The sequence below is a fragment of the Podarcis raffonei genome, chromosome 7 (genome assembly GCF_027172205.1).
Source record: "Podarcis raffonei isolate rPodRaf1 chromosome 7, rPodRaf1.pri, whole genome shotgun sequence".
Lineage (NCBI taxonomy): Eukaryota > Metazoa > Chordata > Lepidosauria > Squamata > Lacertidae > Podarcis > Podarcis raffonei.
The window spans coordinates 49,182,204-49,196,605 of NC_070608.1; the positions used below are offsets into that span (position 1 = coordinate 49,182,204).

Genomic DNA, 14,402 nt, shown 5'->3' on the forward strand with positions numbered 1-14,402 from the left:
GTTTATGGCCATAATCGTTACCTATAGTTTCCTCATTCATTCCAATAAACAGGAAAGACCTGCATATACAAAGCTGCTAAGAGGTCAGTGCATTCACAAAGGAGGTTTTGATTCCTACTTAGAATAAACGCTTTCTATTTCCAAAAAAAGCATGGCTAAAATTCTGGCAAGGTAAAGAAGGGAAATAAGAGATTTACAAAGGAAAAAGGTCATACCTTACGAACATGAAACATTCTGCAGTCACAGCACATCTCACAAAACCTGGGAAGAATGAGCCTCTCTGTAATGTCCTTTCCTACCATAGAGGCCATTTTGCACATTATCTAATTACAAGAAGAAAATTGATTATGCATCTGGTATCACTGCATTCCTAGATATGCAAAAATTCCTGCTTGTAATCCAATAGCATTTTTATGAAAATGTGTATTACAAAATGCTTAATTAGTATTTTCTCTTGCATCCTCTCTGTACATTGAAACAAAATGCTCTTGCCAATTAAAATTAACAGAAGGCAGATACAATGAAAAAAATGTTTCTCTTGGTCTCAGCTAGGGGTTGCCTAACTTTATGGACTAGTAGTAGTATTTTGAATTTTAGGAAAGCACCATGGGCACCAGTCAAAAAATGGCTGGTGGTGGCATGACACAACATAAGAGCACACTCATTGCTGTTTCATGCTCCACCCCTTATGAGTAATGTGAGAAGTTAGCTATGACCTTTTAATCCTGATTGTGGAGATTATACAATGTTGATCCACCTCCCCAATTCCTACCAGGGAAAAGTCTAGAAAATGGTTACACCACACTATGTCTTGCATAACACATGCACATGTTCACCACACACAGACCACAGACACATATGCATCTGCCTGCCCAAGTGCATCTCTCTCTCACAGACCTACCTGCAACTCCCCTCCCTACTCACACACACCAACCATACATACATACATACATACATACATACATACATACACTGGTACCTGAGACTCCTTTGGGAGGAAGGATGTGATAGAATTTTAATAAATGAAAGTCTCTCACACAGATCACACATACCTCCCCCCACTCTTTCTCAGACACAGACCACATTTGTCACTGACCAAGTATGTGTCAAAGAAAATGCCTGCTGCTAGCTTTCAATGGCTGTTGAGCTACAGCCAGCTGAATGAATGAGGTGAACCCTTTCACTCCTTTTCCCCCTCCACCAGACATTGACAAAGAAAGAAATCATGGGTGAAATAATTTTCCTTGTTTGCAAGGCCCAATAAGACAGAACAAAGGCAATTAAATTTTTTTTCTAATTATTTTCTAATTTGAGTTCTTGGTCCACATTAAGTTCAGTGGATGCAATCCTGTATAGTTTGGGTGCTTTATTCCATGGAAGTTAACCAGGAGTTTAACAACTTGTGAGCAGGATTGAAGCATCACCATTCTTCCATTTCCTCTGTTCTTGGTCCAAAAAAATGTTTTATGATCTCTGAAACATGCTTATCGCTATAACTACACCATTATCTTAGTCTGCAAAGCACCATTTTACATCTCATTCATGACAAAGGATACTCTGTGGGAAAGCAAGCATGTTTGCTGCTTAGTAAATCCAGATAATTAATTAATATAGACAATGCAAAGTCATCCTCCAACTTACTGCCACAGCCTCTGTCTTCACATCATCATTGCTGTCTGGAGCCGTCAGCTCTACAAGAACTGGGCATACTTTGGCCTCCACATCATATCGTTCGATAAGTTCTTGCTCTAAAAGAACAAGTAATGCTGCCTGGCTTGTTTTTCTCACCTATGTTTAAAAAGAAGAGAGGAAGGGATTTGAATTATGTTTTCACCTGTGCCACAAAGCTTTATAACAAACATTTTATAAGACAGCAAGAACTAACTCCTGTGAATCGCTTTCAGGCTCCACTCTATATTTACCTAGGAATGTCCCACTGAACTCAATGGGCCTTATTTCTGAATAGGATCTACACAGGATTATGTTGTCTGGGATATTGCCATACACTGTTAGTATTTATTTCCATGAATTCTTTAACATATGGAATGATACCATTGTAAATCTTTAATTTGATAATATTTATACTACTGCTACTATGTAACACTGGTCAAGTACCACTGCAAAAGGCACTAAAGAGAACACAGAAGTAAACAGGTTATTCATACAGACTAGCCTTTCCCAGCATGATGCCCTCCAGATGTTTTGAACTATAAGGACATCGGTTTGTGGAAGACTAATATAAATTGTTTAATTTAATTATGGAGTCTGTGACACAAATTTATTTCAAAACTCTTTAATCTAATTTTAGTTGTTGGGACATTAACTGATCCAAATAATTGTGAAATTTCAAAACCACTAAACTGCATTGTTTTTCCCTCCCCTGTAGTGAATGTTCAGGTGTCAGCCCCTATGGGAAGGGACCTGTCATGTTGCTACTTCAAAGTCCCATACACACTGATGCTGTTATGTAAACAATTTATTTGGATGAGTATTAACATGGTACTATTAAACGCAGGTCCCACTTACCAAACACAATGCATTCTCAGGAAACTGTTTATTAGAAGAGCATTTGCATAACAAGCTGGCAATTTCCATTATTTCCTGCAGGAACATTTCTAATCCATTATCCTCCCCCCCCAAAATGGCGGCCGCCAACCAGCAAAACATAAACAAGCACGGAAGTGGACAAATTGTGGCTATTCGGATATCTGAATCAGCTGTGCGTGTAGTAAGGTTTGGGAATAATTGTTTATGTTCAGGTAAGTGAATTTTTGGGTAACAAGTGGGAGGATTGCAAGATCTGCATGCAGTTTATTTCAAACATGTAAAATCTGTACACAACTGTGTAATTATTCAATAACTTTAATGAATTCTTACCTGGTTGTTCTGGTCTGCAAGGTATCTCACCACAATAGGCAATAAATATTTTGAAAAAGCGTACGGGATTGAAGGCCTGTTTTCTTGACAAAACATAGCTATATGAGGCACCTGTTCCATCAATTCAGCTCGTACTGTTGGCTCTATTGATAAAAATGTCAAGATGAACCAGTAAATCATATGTTATCGATCTCCTGATCGAAAGTCAAATACCTACTATAATGCAGTACTAATAAACTCTCTCTAACTGGTCATAAAGGAATCGTTTTGGATTCAAATTTATTGCTTTATGAATTAAAAGTTCAAGAGAGTCACTAATCCTTCTTGTTTTGCAAGTAGTGTTAATTGTGGAATTCAACTGATGTCCCTGTGCTCACCAAAGTCCTTTTAATCCAGAGGATGCATCTGCTAAGTGGAAAAGGAAGGGTGGCAATTTTTGCCAATTTCCCCATCCCACTGCACTTCCTTACCACTTTCTGCCTTTAATCTGCCTTTAATACCTTATGCCAGTCTCCATTTTTCTCTCATTTTATGGTCTCCTTGTTGTCCTGAAAAGCCTCCTTGCTATTAGGAGCCATTTTGAAATAGGTATTATTTTGATCCTTTTCTAAATATTCTTTACAGTGCTGCCAGCAATAACATGAATTTGGTTTTATAATCATGATTCTTCAGCAGCTGCAAAGCAACAATTGCTTTTTTGAATGAACTACTGAGGATACTAATAGCATGGAATAAAAAAGAAATATAATCTAGTTTATCCACTATTCACATTAACCACCCCAACATTTAATCTACTTCATTACCTCATTAAGATAGCTCATACTACATACCTGAATCATCAGCTAGCCTGCTGACTCTTTCCAGTACAGCAATACAATCTCTCTCATCATCACTCACTTCTTTCAAAGTGTCCAACAAACTTCGAGCCACCATTTGCCTAGAACATGAGAGAATAAAATTGCAATATTGTGGAACTAAGTTTATAGCTTTTACATGTCAAGAAATAATTTATCTATCCCACCTTAATATAACACATTTGCATCCAAGCCTTCTTTCAGAAAACTCAAGGTAGTATATATGGGTTACCCTATTTTGCCCACAACAACCCTTAGTGTGTGTGTCTTGCCCAAAGTTTCATGGCTTGGTCGGCCAATTGGTGTTAAAGAAGGATAGAACTCTTTTTATGTACGCTACAACAGCAGCAAGAATACTTATTGCAAAGTATTGGAAGACACAAGATTTACCCACTCTGGAAGAATGGCAGATGAAAGTGATGGACTATATGGAATTGGCGGAAATGACTGGCAGAATCCGAGACCAGGGAGAAGAGTCGGTGGAGGAAGATTGGAAGAAATTTAAGGACTATTTACAGAAACACTGCAAAATTAATGAATGTTAAAATGATGTCGGAATGAAATGAAGCGGTTTTAGCAACAATGTTAAAAAGGAGTATGTAAAAATGATTTCTTAATAGATGAAAATATAAGGTTATAATATGTTAAGATAAAGAGCTAAATTAACTGCTGAATTAACTACTCGAAATGGAATACAAAAAAGGGAGGTGTGAGGTGGTCAGGGAAACAAGTGAATGAAAGGCAAGACATTGAAAGATGGACTTATTTTTTATTGTTTTTTCTTTTTTCTTTTCGGTATTTTGTATTATTTGCTTTCTTTTCTTTATTGTCTTATTATTTTTGTAATCTTTTTTTGAAATTTGAATAAAATATCTGTTGGGTGTAGTGAAGGGTTAACCTTCTGTGCCTCGAGCCTGAGAGGAGGCGCGTACAAGGGAAGTATGCCAGGATGTGACGAAAGCAGCTTGGAATGCTGGGAGCTGAGTGGAAAGCGAAAGCAGTTCTGTTGCATAGCTGCAAGCTGAGAGAGAAGGACGCAGAGAAAATGCAGCTACACTCTGATGGCTGTTATGGATTGTAAATACGCTGTTTTGTTTTCCAATAAAGAGGTATTAGGATAGAAGAAACGTCTGGACTTTTTTTACTGCCCTTTCACACACAGACGCTGTGTAATTCTGCTAATTGCTTTACGACCGCTCCAAAGCCACACTGCGTAAACAGAAGCTGCAGAGACTCGCAGGGGAGCGTGGCTGGGCGCCATACAATAAAGCAATAAATCTATCGGAAGAATATCATTTAAAAAAAACGAAACAAAGTTTCATAGCTGTGTGGCAATGTGAACCCAGCTTTCCTGGTCCAAGTTTTTGTCTGCTACACCAAATACAGCCCACAGGATAAAAAACTGTTCAGAACAGAATACTTAACATTAAAAAATCAAAACAAATCATTTTGAACTATTACCCAGAAAAGAATACTAAAATTAAACCACTGTATAAGAATACCGAATACAAAAAGAGGAAAATCTTTCCTTAGAACTCAACAAAAACTAAGGTGAATTTTACAGCATTGTATATTCCGATATCAGATGGCAGACAGATCCTTGTAAACGAAGACATGTTACATTAGGCCACCATCTTTAATCATGTGTACAGCTGGTATTCTTACATTTGGAAATGAACTGTAGTCTCTTCAAACATTACTGTGTTATAGTGTGAATACAATACAAATCTTAAATACATATCTTCTTACAAAGTAATATACCAAATACCTCTTGATAAGGACAGATAATCCATTAAATGAAAAAGGTGGATAGGTGTGTGAATTTAATTCATAGAATTTCCTTGTAAAAAAGAGATTAAGTTTTGTCCTGCACACAAAACATTTTAAGATAGCTCCTTATAAAACAGATTATTTAGGCTAAAATACCATACCTGTTAAAAATATTCTCGCTTGCAGCGTACTTGTCCAATCTTCCCAGAGGAGTCAACATTTCATCTTGTGAGACAAAGTCCAGGGCTGAAGGTATAATAATCACATCAGACTCTGAGCTGTAGTCATCCACACCAACTATCAGAGACATCAGAAACATTCCTTATAATCACAAATCTATATTTTAAAACAGATGCCTAATGCTGAGAAGAAGCTAGGCTATGCCGCAGTCTGCTTTCAACACAGATTAGTCTTAAAACTTTGTGTGCCTTTACCATTCTTCCCTTTCAAAGCATGCTTTTTGTACAATTCAGCCATTCTTCTTGAACTATATCCACTTTTTGTACAAAATTGTTCTCCAATTTCCTTCAGTCTCAAATATTTTGTAAACCACACACCATCTGCAGCGGACTGCTTTTTCTACTAGTCCTTCAGTAAAGTAACTGTTTTTTAAAACCTCTCCTGTCATACCAGATAAAGATCTCTAGTAGCCGAATTTGTATACATAAATGAATATGAACCTCAAAATTGATGAAGACCCAAGAAAGTAGTTAGGAAGTGCAATTAAAACCAAAATCAGGACTTAAAACCACTGTTAAGGTTAAGTATAGTTTAAATATAAGCATTCAGCATGCTGGTGCACAGGGCTAAAAATTTTGCTCCTCCTCTGCTCCCCTAGTTTTGCTTAGCATTACATGGGAACCATGGGCAGTAAAGCCAAGAACAAACTTAGGTTATAATTAATTGCTCGGAGGGAAGCAAACCACAAGTCTAGGTTCAGGCATAATGCTGAAGCAAATCCAAGGCTTCGCTCCTGGAAGCAGCAGAGCGAAGTACCTGTGATTGTGGCATCTAGCGCAATTATCTAGATGCTGCTGGGCTGTACTTTGTATTTCTTCAAATCTGTTAGTTACTTTTAAGTTCAGGATGGGGTGGGGGAAGAAGTCAGCCTAGATTCATGATGTTATCTTCCAACTTATTGCAACACTATTCATGTCAGCAGCAATCTGATCAAGTTTAATTACCAACACTTACATATTGTCAAAGCAACAGACATAAAAATCTTGTGAATACCAGTTATCTCCAAAAAACATGGATGATCCCCACTTGTTCAAGGATCGGTCATCTATGGAATCCACTGCTGTCATTCTAACTACTCTCTCAATTTACCATTTTGCTTTCACTGGCTGACTGGCTTATTAACAGTCTTGTTACAAGAGCAGTGCTTTTAATAAGTCAGATAGAAGACTTTCCATTGTTCTATCCTTTTGGAGTACAGTGGGAAGAGGAATTGGCCATTCCCCATCTATTTTCATACAGATGAATATTCCAGTTGTCTCATGCTTTCTTATTTTACACTTATTCTACAGCGTAGAGGATAATGCTCTCTTGTTACCTATGGTATACACATAACAATAGAACCCTTGATGCATGATTAGGGCTCTCTGGCACTATCACAAATTGCTAACAGTCTCCCAAGTCCCTGCCCATGAATCAACTGCTCCAAGTACAGTCATACCTCGGGATAAATATGCTTCAGGATAAGTATTTTCGGGTTGCACTCTGCAGCAACCCGGAAGTAACAGAGCGCATTACTCCCGGGTTTCGCTGCTCGCGCATGACGTCACGCACATGCGCGGAAGCGGCGAAACATGGCCCGCGCATGCGCAGACGCGTCTTACGTTCTATTCAGGATGCGAATGGGGCTCTGGAACGTATCTCGTTCGCATCCCGAGGTAGCACTGTATTCACAATATCCTTGACAAATCCTCCTTGTAGCAAACAGGAGCACACATATTAAAACAATTGATGTAAATTTTCAGCTGCTATATTTTTCCTACAGAAAATTAAGCCACTACCATCATTATACATGGATATAATATCAGTCTAACAGAAACTGTCCAGCATTGCAATTAGCTTCTCACATGACTACTCTTTCAAAGTTCTTGCACATGTGCACCATAATACTACATTTCCCAAATTAAACATGCTATTTAGGCATATTAAAATTGGTACAGTATACAGTGGTACCTCAGGTTACATACGCTTCAGGTTACAGACTCCGCTAACCCAGAAATAGTGCTTCAGGTTAAGAACTTTGCTTCAGGATAAGAACAGAAATCGAGCTCCAGAGGCACAGCGGCAGCAGGAGGCCCCATTAGCTAAAATGGTGCTTCAGGTTAAGAACAGTTTCAGGTTAAGAACGGACCTCCGGAACGAATTAAGTACTTAACCTGAGGTACCACTGTATTAACAGTTTTGAGTGTCTTGACATGATTTTCTAAACATTTAAGCAATGTAGGGATTGTTTGCTATTGAGTTGTCAGGTTTTAAAATATATACATACCGTATTTTTCGCACCATAGGACGCACCGGACAATAGGACGCACCTTGTTTTAGAGGGGGGAGAACAAGGGGAAAAAATTCTTCCGCTCTCTGCCCAGCGCCCCTTCAGTGAAGCGGCAGGAGGCGCTGCACAGAGAGTGGGAGAATTTCCCCCCTCTTGTTTTCCCGCTCTAAAACAAGGTGCGTTTAAGGTGCGTTCAGGCGGCTACCTTGGAAGCCTGGAGAGCGAGAGGGGTCGGTGCGCACCGACCCCTCTCGCTCTCCAGGCTTCAGGTTCCTTTCGACCTGCTCTTTGGGGCTGGCGGGGGGAAGCCCACCACCAGCCCCAAAGAGCAGGTCAGGGAGCAGCGGAAAGGCGCAGCAGAGAGGCTGCTGCCATAGTCATGCGTCACTTCTCCAGCTGGAAGAGGGTCCCGGGGCTATGGCTTCTTTAGCCCCGCGCACGCTCTCCCGGCTGGAGAGGTGACGCGCGCCTATGGAGGCTCCTGCCATAGGCGCGCGTCACCTGGGAGAGGGTCGCGGGGGGCTTCTTTAGCCCCGCACGCGCTCTCCCGGCTGGAGAGGTGACGCACGCCTATGGCAGGAGCCTCCATAGGCGCGCGTCACCTCTCCAACCGGGAGAGCGCGGCGGGGCTAAAGCAGCCCCCAGCGACCCTCTCCCGGCTGGAGAGGTGACGCGCGCCTATGGAGGCTCCTGCCATAGGCGCGCGTCACCTGGGAGAGGGTTGCGGGTTGGCTTCTTTAGCCCCGCCGCGCTCTCCCGCTTGGAGAGGTGACGCGCACCTATGGAGGCTCCTGCCATAGGCGCGCGTCACCTCTCCAGCCGGGAGAAGGTCGCGGGGGGCTAAAGAAGCCGCCCGCGACCCTCTCCCAGGTGAAGAGGTAACGCGCGCCTATGGAGGCTCCTGCCATAGCCCCGCGTTACCTCTCCAGCCGGGAGAGCGCGGTGGGGCTATGGCGTCTTCGCTCCATAGGACGCACACACATTTCCCCTTCATTTTTGAAGGGGAAAAAGTGCGTCCTATAGAGCGAAAAATACGGTATATCCCAATAAAAATATTTTTCAAGTAAAGTTGTGAAATTGTGTGACTATCACATTTAAACTAGAAAGTCTGTTTCATTTATTTATTTTTTCCTGTAGGAATATTTCAGATAAATGGCTTTGGCTAAAAGAAAAACTTCCAATATATTTATTTATATAAAACAAAATTATGAAATCAAAAGATGTCTGAGCTGTACCTCCGTATATAACATAAGAAGAATCCTACTGGATCAGGCCAAAGGTATATCTAGTCTAGCATTCTATTATCATAGTGGTCAACCAGATGCCATGGGGAAGTCTGCAAGTAGGACCAGAGTAGGACCAACTGTGCTCTTCCCCACTCTCACTTCTCAACAACTGGTATTCAGAGACATGATGTAGCACAGCTGTATACTGTACCATTGCTATTCACTTAAAACTGAATTGAAACCATCTCATTTGACCAAAGTTTTCAGCAATGAAAGGCAGATCCAAACGTGGACACAAAGTCTCATATCATGTGTGAAATGGCAGATACAGTGGTACCTCAGGTTAAGTACTTAATTCGTTCCGGAGGTCCGTTCTTAACCTGAAACTGTTCGTAACCTGAAGCACCACTTTAGCTAATGGGGCCTCCCGCTGTTGCTGCTGCGCTGGAGCACGATTTCTGTTCTCATCCTGAAGCAAAGTTCTTAACCCGAGGTAATATTTCTGGGTTAGCGGAGTCTGTAACCTGAAGCGTATGTAACCCGAGGTACCACTATATGTTGCTTCACTTATTTGCCAATATTCAGATGTGAAAAACTCAAGGTAGCCCATGCAGAACTTATATTTGGAAATAGTAATAATAATGTAGAGAGGTGTGTCCATTAACATTAAGAAGCTGACTTAAAAACACATACCAAAGTACTGATTGCTTGCTTTAGCATTATATTTTCAGCTACACCTGCAACAATGAAACTTATTGGAAACTAGGTTGTCAGTATTCTCCTTGAAGTACAGTGGTACCTCAGGTTACATAAGCTTCAGGTTACATACGCTTCAGGTTACATACGCTTCAGGTTACAGACTCTGCTAACCCAGAAATAGTGCTTCAGGTTAAGAACTTTGCTTCAGGATATGAACAGAAATTGTGCTCCGGCGGCGCAGCGGCAGCAGGAGGCCCCATTAGCTAAAGTGGTGCTTCAGGTTAAGAACAGTTTCAAGTTAAGAACAGACCTCCGGAACGAATTAAGTACTTAACCCGAGGTACCACTGTATGTCCATTCATCCAAAACATCACTGTTTATTAGTTTAATAAAATGTATTAAGACGATGCATAAATATTTCCCTTTATAAGCAACACCTACAGGAGATGAACATTTCTACTACTTTATATAACTTTTAATATATGCCAATATTTGGGGGGGGGGGAAGAATGTTTATGGAACATCACCATGATCTCAGTGTAAACACAAGATCTGGTTGTATCATGGAGATGGGAAGCATGTGAACCTCCAGATGTTGTTTGACTTCAGTGTTCATCAGCTTCAGCCAGCATGACCAAGTATCAAGGACGAATGGAGGTGTAGTCCAGCATCATCTGGAGAGCTACAGGTTCCTATCCCCTCTGCTCTAACATGATGGAAACATAGGAAAGTGTTCAAAATTGTACAATATTGTAAACATAAAAAATAACCTCCAAAAAGAATTAACTTAAATAGGAAGCAAAAACCTAGATAAATGCACTGAATTCAAAGAAATCTTAAAACTCAAAAACCTACTGCCTAACAATGTACAACAGTTTTGGGATTTTTTTAAAGGATACAGCAATCAATGTTTGCCCACAAAAGGTAGGGAAATTTGCACACTGTTACCAAATACCATTCCATTTTGTAAGCATAATTTTGAACTCTTTCATTTAAACATATTTCAACGGTGTAGTCATCCCTTATGGAATCTCCTATGCTACTAACCACATAACATTGCTTTCCTAATGTCTATTGAAAGTACCTCCTTTTCTGATCTTTGGCACCTGTCTGCCTGTAGTTTATAGGCAATTCAGTTACATGTCTATATTCAGAAATGACATTTATTATACAAACAAAACTCATGTTCACTGTGGAATGTGGACAACCATCAATTTTATTCTGCTATGTAAATGAAATTCACAAACCTATCCAAGACGAAAATACTGTTTTTCCATCTATACTCAGATGGTTTCAAAAGAACAAGAAATCTTTCTACTATTCTCCTACTTACTACTGGTCAAAGTGACCATGCTAAACAGCAATGTGTTGTATTCATCTAAGTCACCCTGTTAGTGCAAGGGCTTCTGCTAAATAGAACTTCCCTCCCTTGCATCTCCAGAGCCCCCCCCAATCTGTTCCAGAGGGTATGGAGAACTCTCAGAATAGCAAGATGAAAAACATCGCAAGACGAAAAGACTCGCAGAACGAATTAATTTCGTCTTGCGAGGCACCACTGTACCATTAGTTAGATACAAATGCTACTGGGGGCATTTCAGCAGCTTATGGCCTTTGTTTTTGTCAAGGATTTGTGGATTACCATAACTGACTGTATATGTAGTTTGTCACTAAAATAACAGAGAACAAAAATAAAATATGCAGTCACCAGTCTCGCCTTAGAAATCAGCTTATTAAAAGGAATCAGATTTGCTGGCATCAGTGTCTCAGTTCTGGGCTGCTTAAGGTCCCATCTCAATCCGAAAAGGCATGAGTACAAATCAGGTCTTTTGATGACCCATTTCCCTCTATGAAGAGCCAAGACAGCTGCAATGCTACAAGAACATACAGGGTACAAAGTTGAGGATGAAGCATGTGAGAAGAAGAAATAAAGTGTTCTCAGTTGAAGAACTTTGGCACCAAGCAGACCTCTACAGGAAATGATGCTAATACAGAAAAGGAGGCTAATGCAGAATTCAAACACTGAACTCATTGATAGGTGCTCCACTGAGATAAAACCTTCACACTAAGACCCTAAAAATCAAGAACTCAAAGGCATGACAACTCATATGGCAAGCATCACTTACTATGGACAATAAAAAGGAGACAACGTAATGAATATTAATTTGTATACAGCTGCACTGTGGTGAATACTACAACACTACTTACAGCAGCAATTGACTTCGCTTTCATCTAATGCCACCCTCTAATATCGCCTTGGAAGAGAAATTATGTTTTACTAAGTGCTCCTATCCAAGAGTTAACCATCAAAATGTATACCAAAGAATCTGCCTCCAAGAAAGAGATGGTAAGTAAAAGTAGCAGAAATTAGAAAGGACACTCTATTATTCAATCTTCTTACATTCTTATTCTGGAGCATGTATTTTTAATATGGACACATCTTCTAAACTCTCTTCTATACTTATATTTTATTTAATTCAGGTACTTCATTATTATTTTCCACAGTACCTTCTTCATTATTTAGTTCACACAATATTCTATACCAGCCTTCTCCAGCCTGGTGCCCTCCACATATTTTGGCTACAACATCCATGGGAGTTGTAGTCCAAAACATCTGGAAAGCACCAAGGTGGAGAAGGCTGTTCTACACAATCACTGATGCCTGCACTGGTCACCTATCACGAATTTACTGCTGTAAAGAAATTAAGTGTCTATTCATATACATTACTAAAATATTTTGAGTTACCCAGGTTTATCTTCTGTTCAGAACATAAATGCACATTACTCTGTGCGTGTGTATGCTATTGATTCAAAAAGGTGGTAGCACCAGTTCTCTAAAGTCTGATATATACACAATACATTTTAAAAGATTAAAAACTAAAGAAAGCAGGTCAAAATCTAATTAGAATACCTGAACCTCATACAACAGACCTGCAAACCAGCCACAAATTAATTCAGAAGAATATGCATCATTCTATTTATCTAACATACAAAGTCAAGGTCACTGTCGTATCAAACTTTACCAATCTTGGGTTTTGCTTTCTTGACCCTTTATGGATCACAATGCATTTTTTAATCTCATTAGCTGTCCAAAATTCAACATAAATGCTAACTTTTAAATATCAATGTATTAAATTTTAGTATTATAAAATTTTTGACATTTAAAATGTAAATTTAATTTTTACAATTTAAATATTCAATGGATATATCAAACCTGAACACACCTTGATTTTAAAAAGCACACAAGCATAATTCCTATATGAGAACATTCAATGAGTTCTGATGGCAATTAATAAGGTGTTATTAAGGGAAGACGAATTCTACTAGTACTGTATCTCAATATTAAGACACTGTTAAGCTTCAAGTACAACGTGACCTAAATCTCATTCATCAGAATAGCAGCAGTAATGCTATAATCACAACCAACCCATCCAACTCACAACTTTTCCCATTTTCCCTTCGTGGTCTCCAGAAAAGTAAAACAAACTAACAACAACAACAAAATCAAGACAGGCACAAACACGAGCAAGTTTGCAAGCCATACACATAAATGCCTGTATGGGGGGAAACGGGCAAGGACAGCTGAGCATGGCTGCTTCCTCCCACAATGCAACTTGGGCCTCCTCCACGCTTTCAAAACCATTTATTCGCGGAAGCAAAAGCAAACGAGAGCTTGACACACACGCGCAATCCATCCCTCTCCCTCTCCGTTCCCGGTTGTATTTTATGAATATATACATATATATATAGATAAGGAACAAACCCTCGTTAGACGGGAACAGACTCCCTCTCCCCATTTCATTCCAGACCCAGGATCCCCTGAGTTTCCGGGTGCGAGTGAAGTGGGACCGCCCCGACCCAGCCCCCACACCCAAGACGGACTTGGGAAGAAGGGGCGGCCCGGGCAGCGCCGCCGAGTGCGCTGGGGAAGAGGGGAAGAGGAGAAGAAGCTGTTGCAGCTGGGGCTACTCACATCCGTCTATCTCCTCCTGCAGGTCCTCCTGGAGCAGCGACAGATCTAGACGGGGGAGTGGGGGGGGGAGGCGGAGAGAGACAAGACAAAGTGAACTCCAGCCGAGGGGGTTCCTCCCCACCCCAGACCAACTCCCCTTTGTAAAACACCCGTAATACACACCCCACGAGAGCGCCTCGCTCTTCTTTACCACGCTATAAAACACACACACACAACCCTGCCCTAAGCGCCCCCTCCTCACACTCACGGGGCCGAGAGAAAGAAGGGGGACGCCTACATCTGGCAACAAATCCCACAAGCCCTTCTTGCCACACAAGGTCGTTAATTTCTCAGATAAATCCCCTCGCAAGCTCCTGCCATAGTTTCCCCAACACACACAGAGAAGTAGGTAGGTAGGCAGGAGGCAACCCCCCCACCCCCCAAATCGATGAGTTGAGGTGAAGGAGGACTCGCTAAAGGGCGCTTTCCCTTTGCTTTTTCCTTGAAGCGGGGGGGGG

General features: G+C 40.7%; 1 protein-coding gene across 14 annotated transcripts in view; it reads right to left on the bottom strand.

Moving 5' to 3' along the window:
* PPP4R1 (protein phosphatase 4 regulatory subunit 1) overlaps positions 1-14,402 on the bottom strand; it is a 40,258-nt gene that overhangs the window by 20,279 nt on the left and 5,577 nt on the right. For 7 of the 14 annotated variants that reach the window (XM_053396535.1, XM_053396531.1, XM_053396529.1 and 4 more), the window contains 6 exons: positions 13,906-13,950; positions 5,663-5,798; positions 3,708-3,814; positions 2,878-3,020; positions 1,642-1,788; positions 216-323 (listed from right to left, as the gene is read on the bottom strand). In XM_053396535.1, the coding sequence (XP_053252510.1) occupies positions 216-323; positions 1,642-1,788; positions 2,878-3,020; positions 3,708-3,814; positions 5,663-5,798; positions 13,906-13,950 (686 nt within the window). Of the gene's footprint in view, positions 1-215; positions 324-1,641; positions 1,789-2,877; positions 3,021-3,707; positions 3,815-5,662; positions 5,799-13,695; positions 13,870-13,905; positions 13,951-14,067; positions 14,107-14,152; positions 14,171-14,402 lie in introns of those variants that run through there. The other 7 variants (XM_053396528.1, XM_053396539.1, XM_053396536.1 and 4 more) reach the window with 5 other exon arrangements.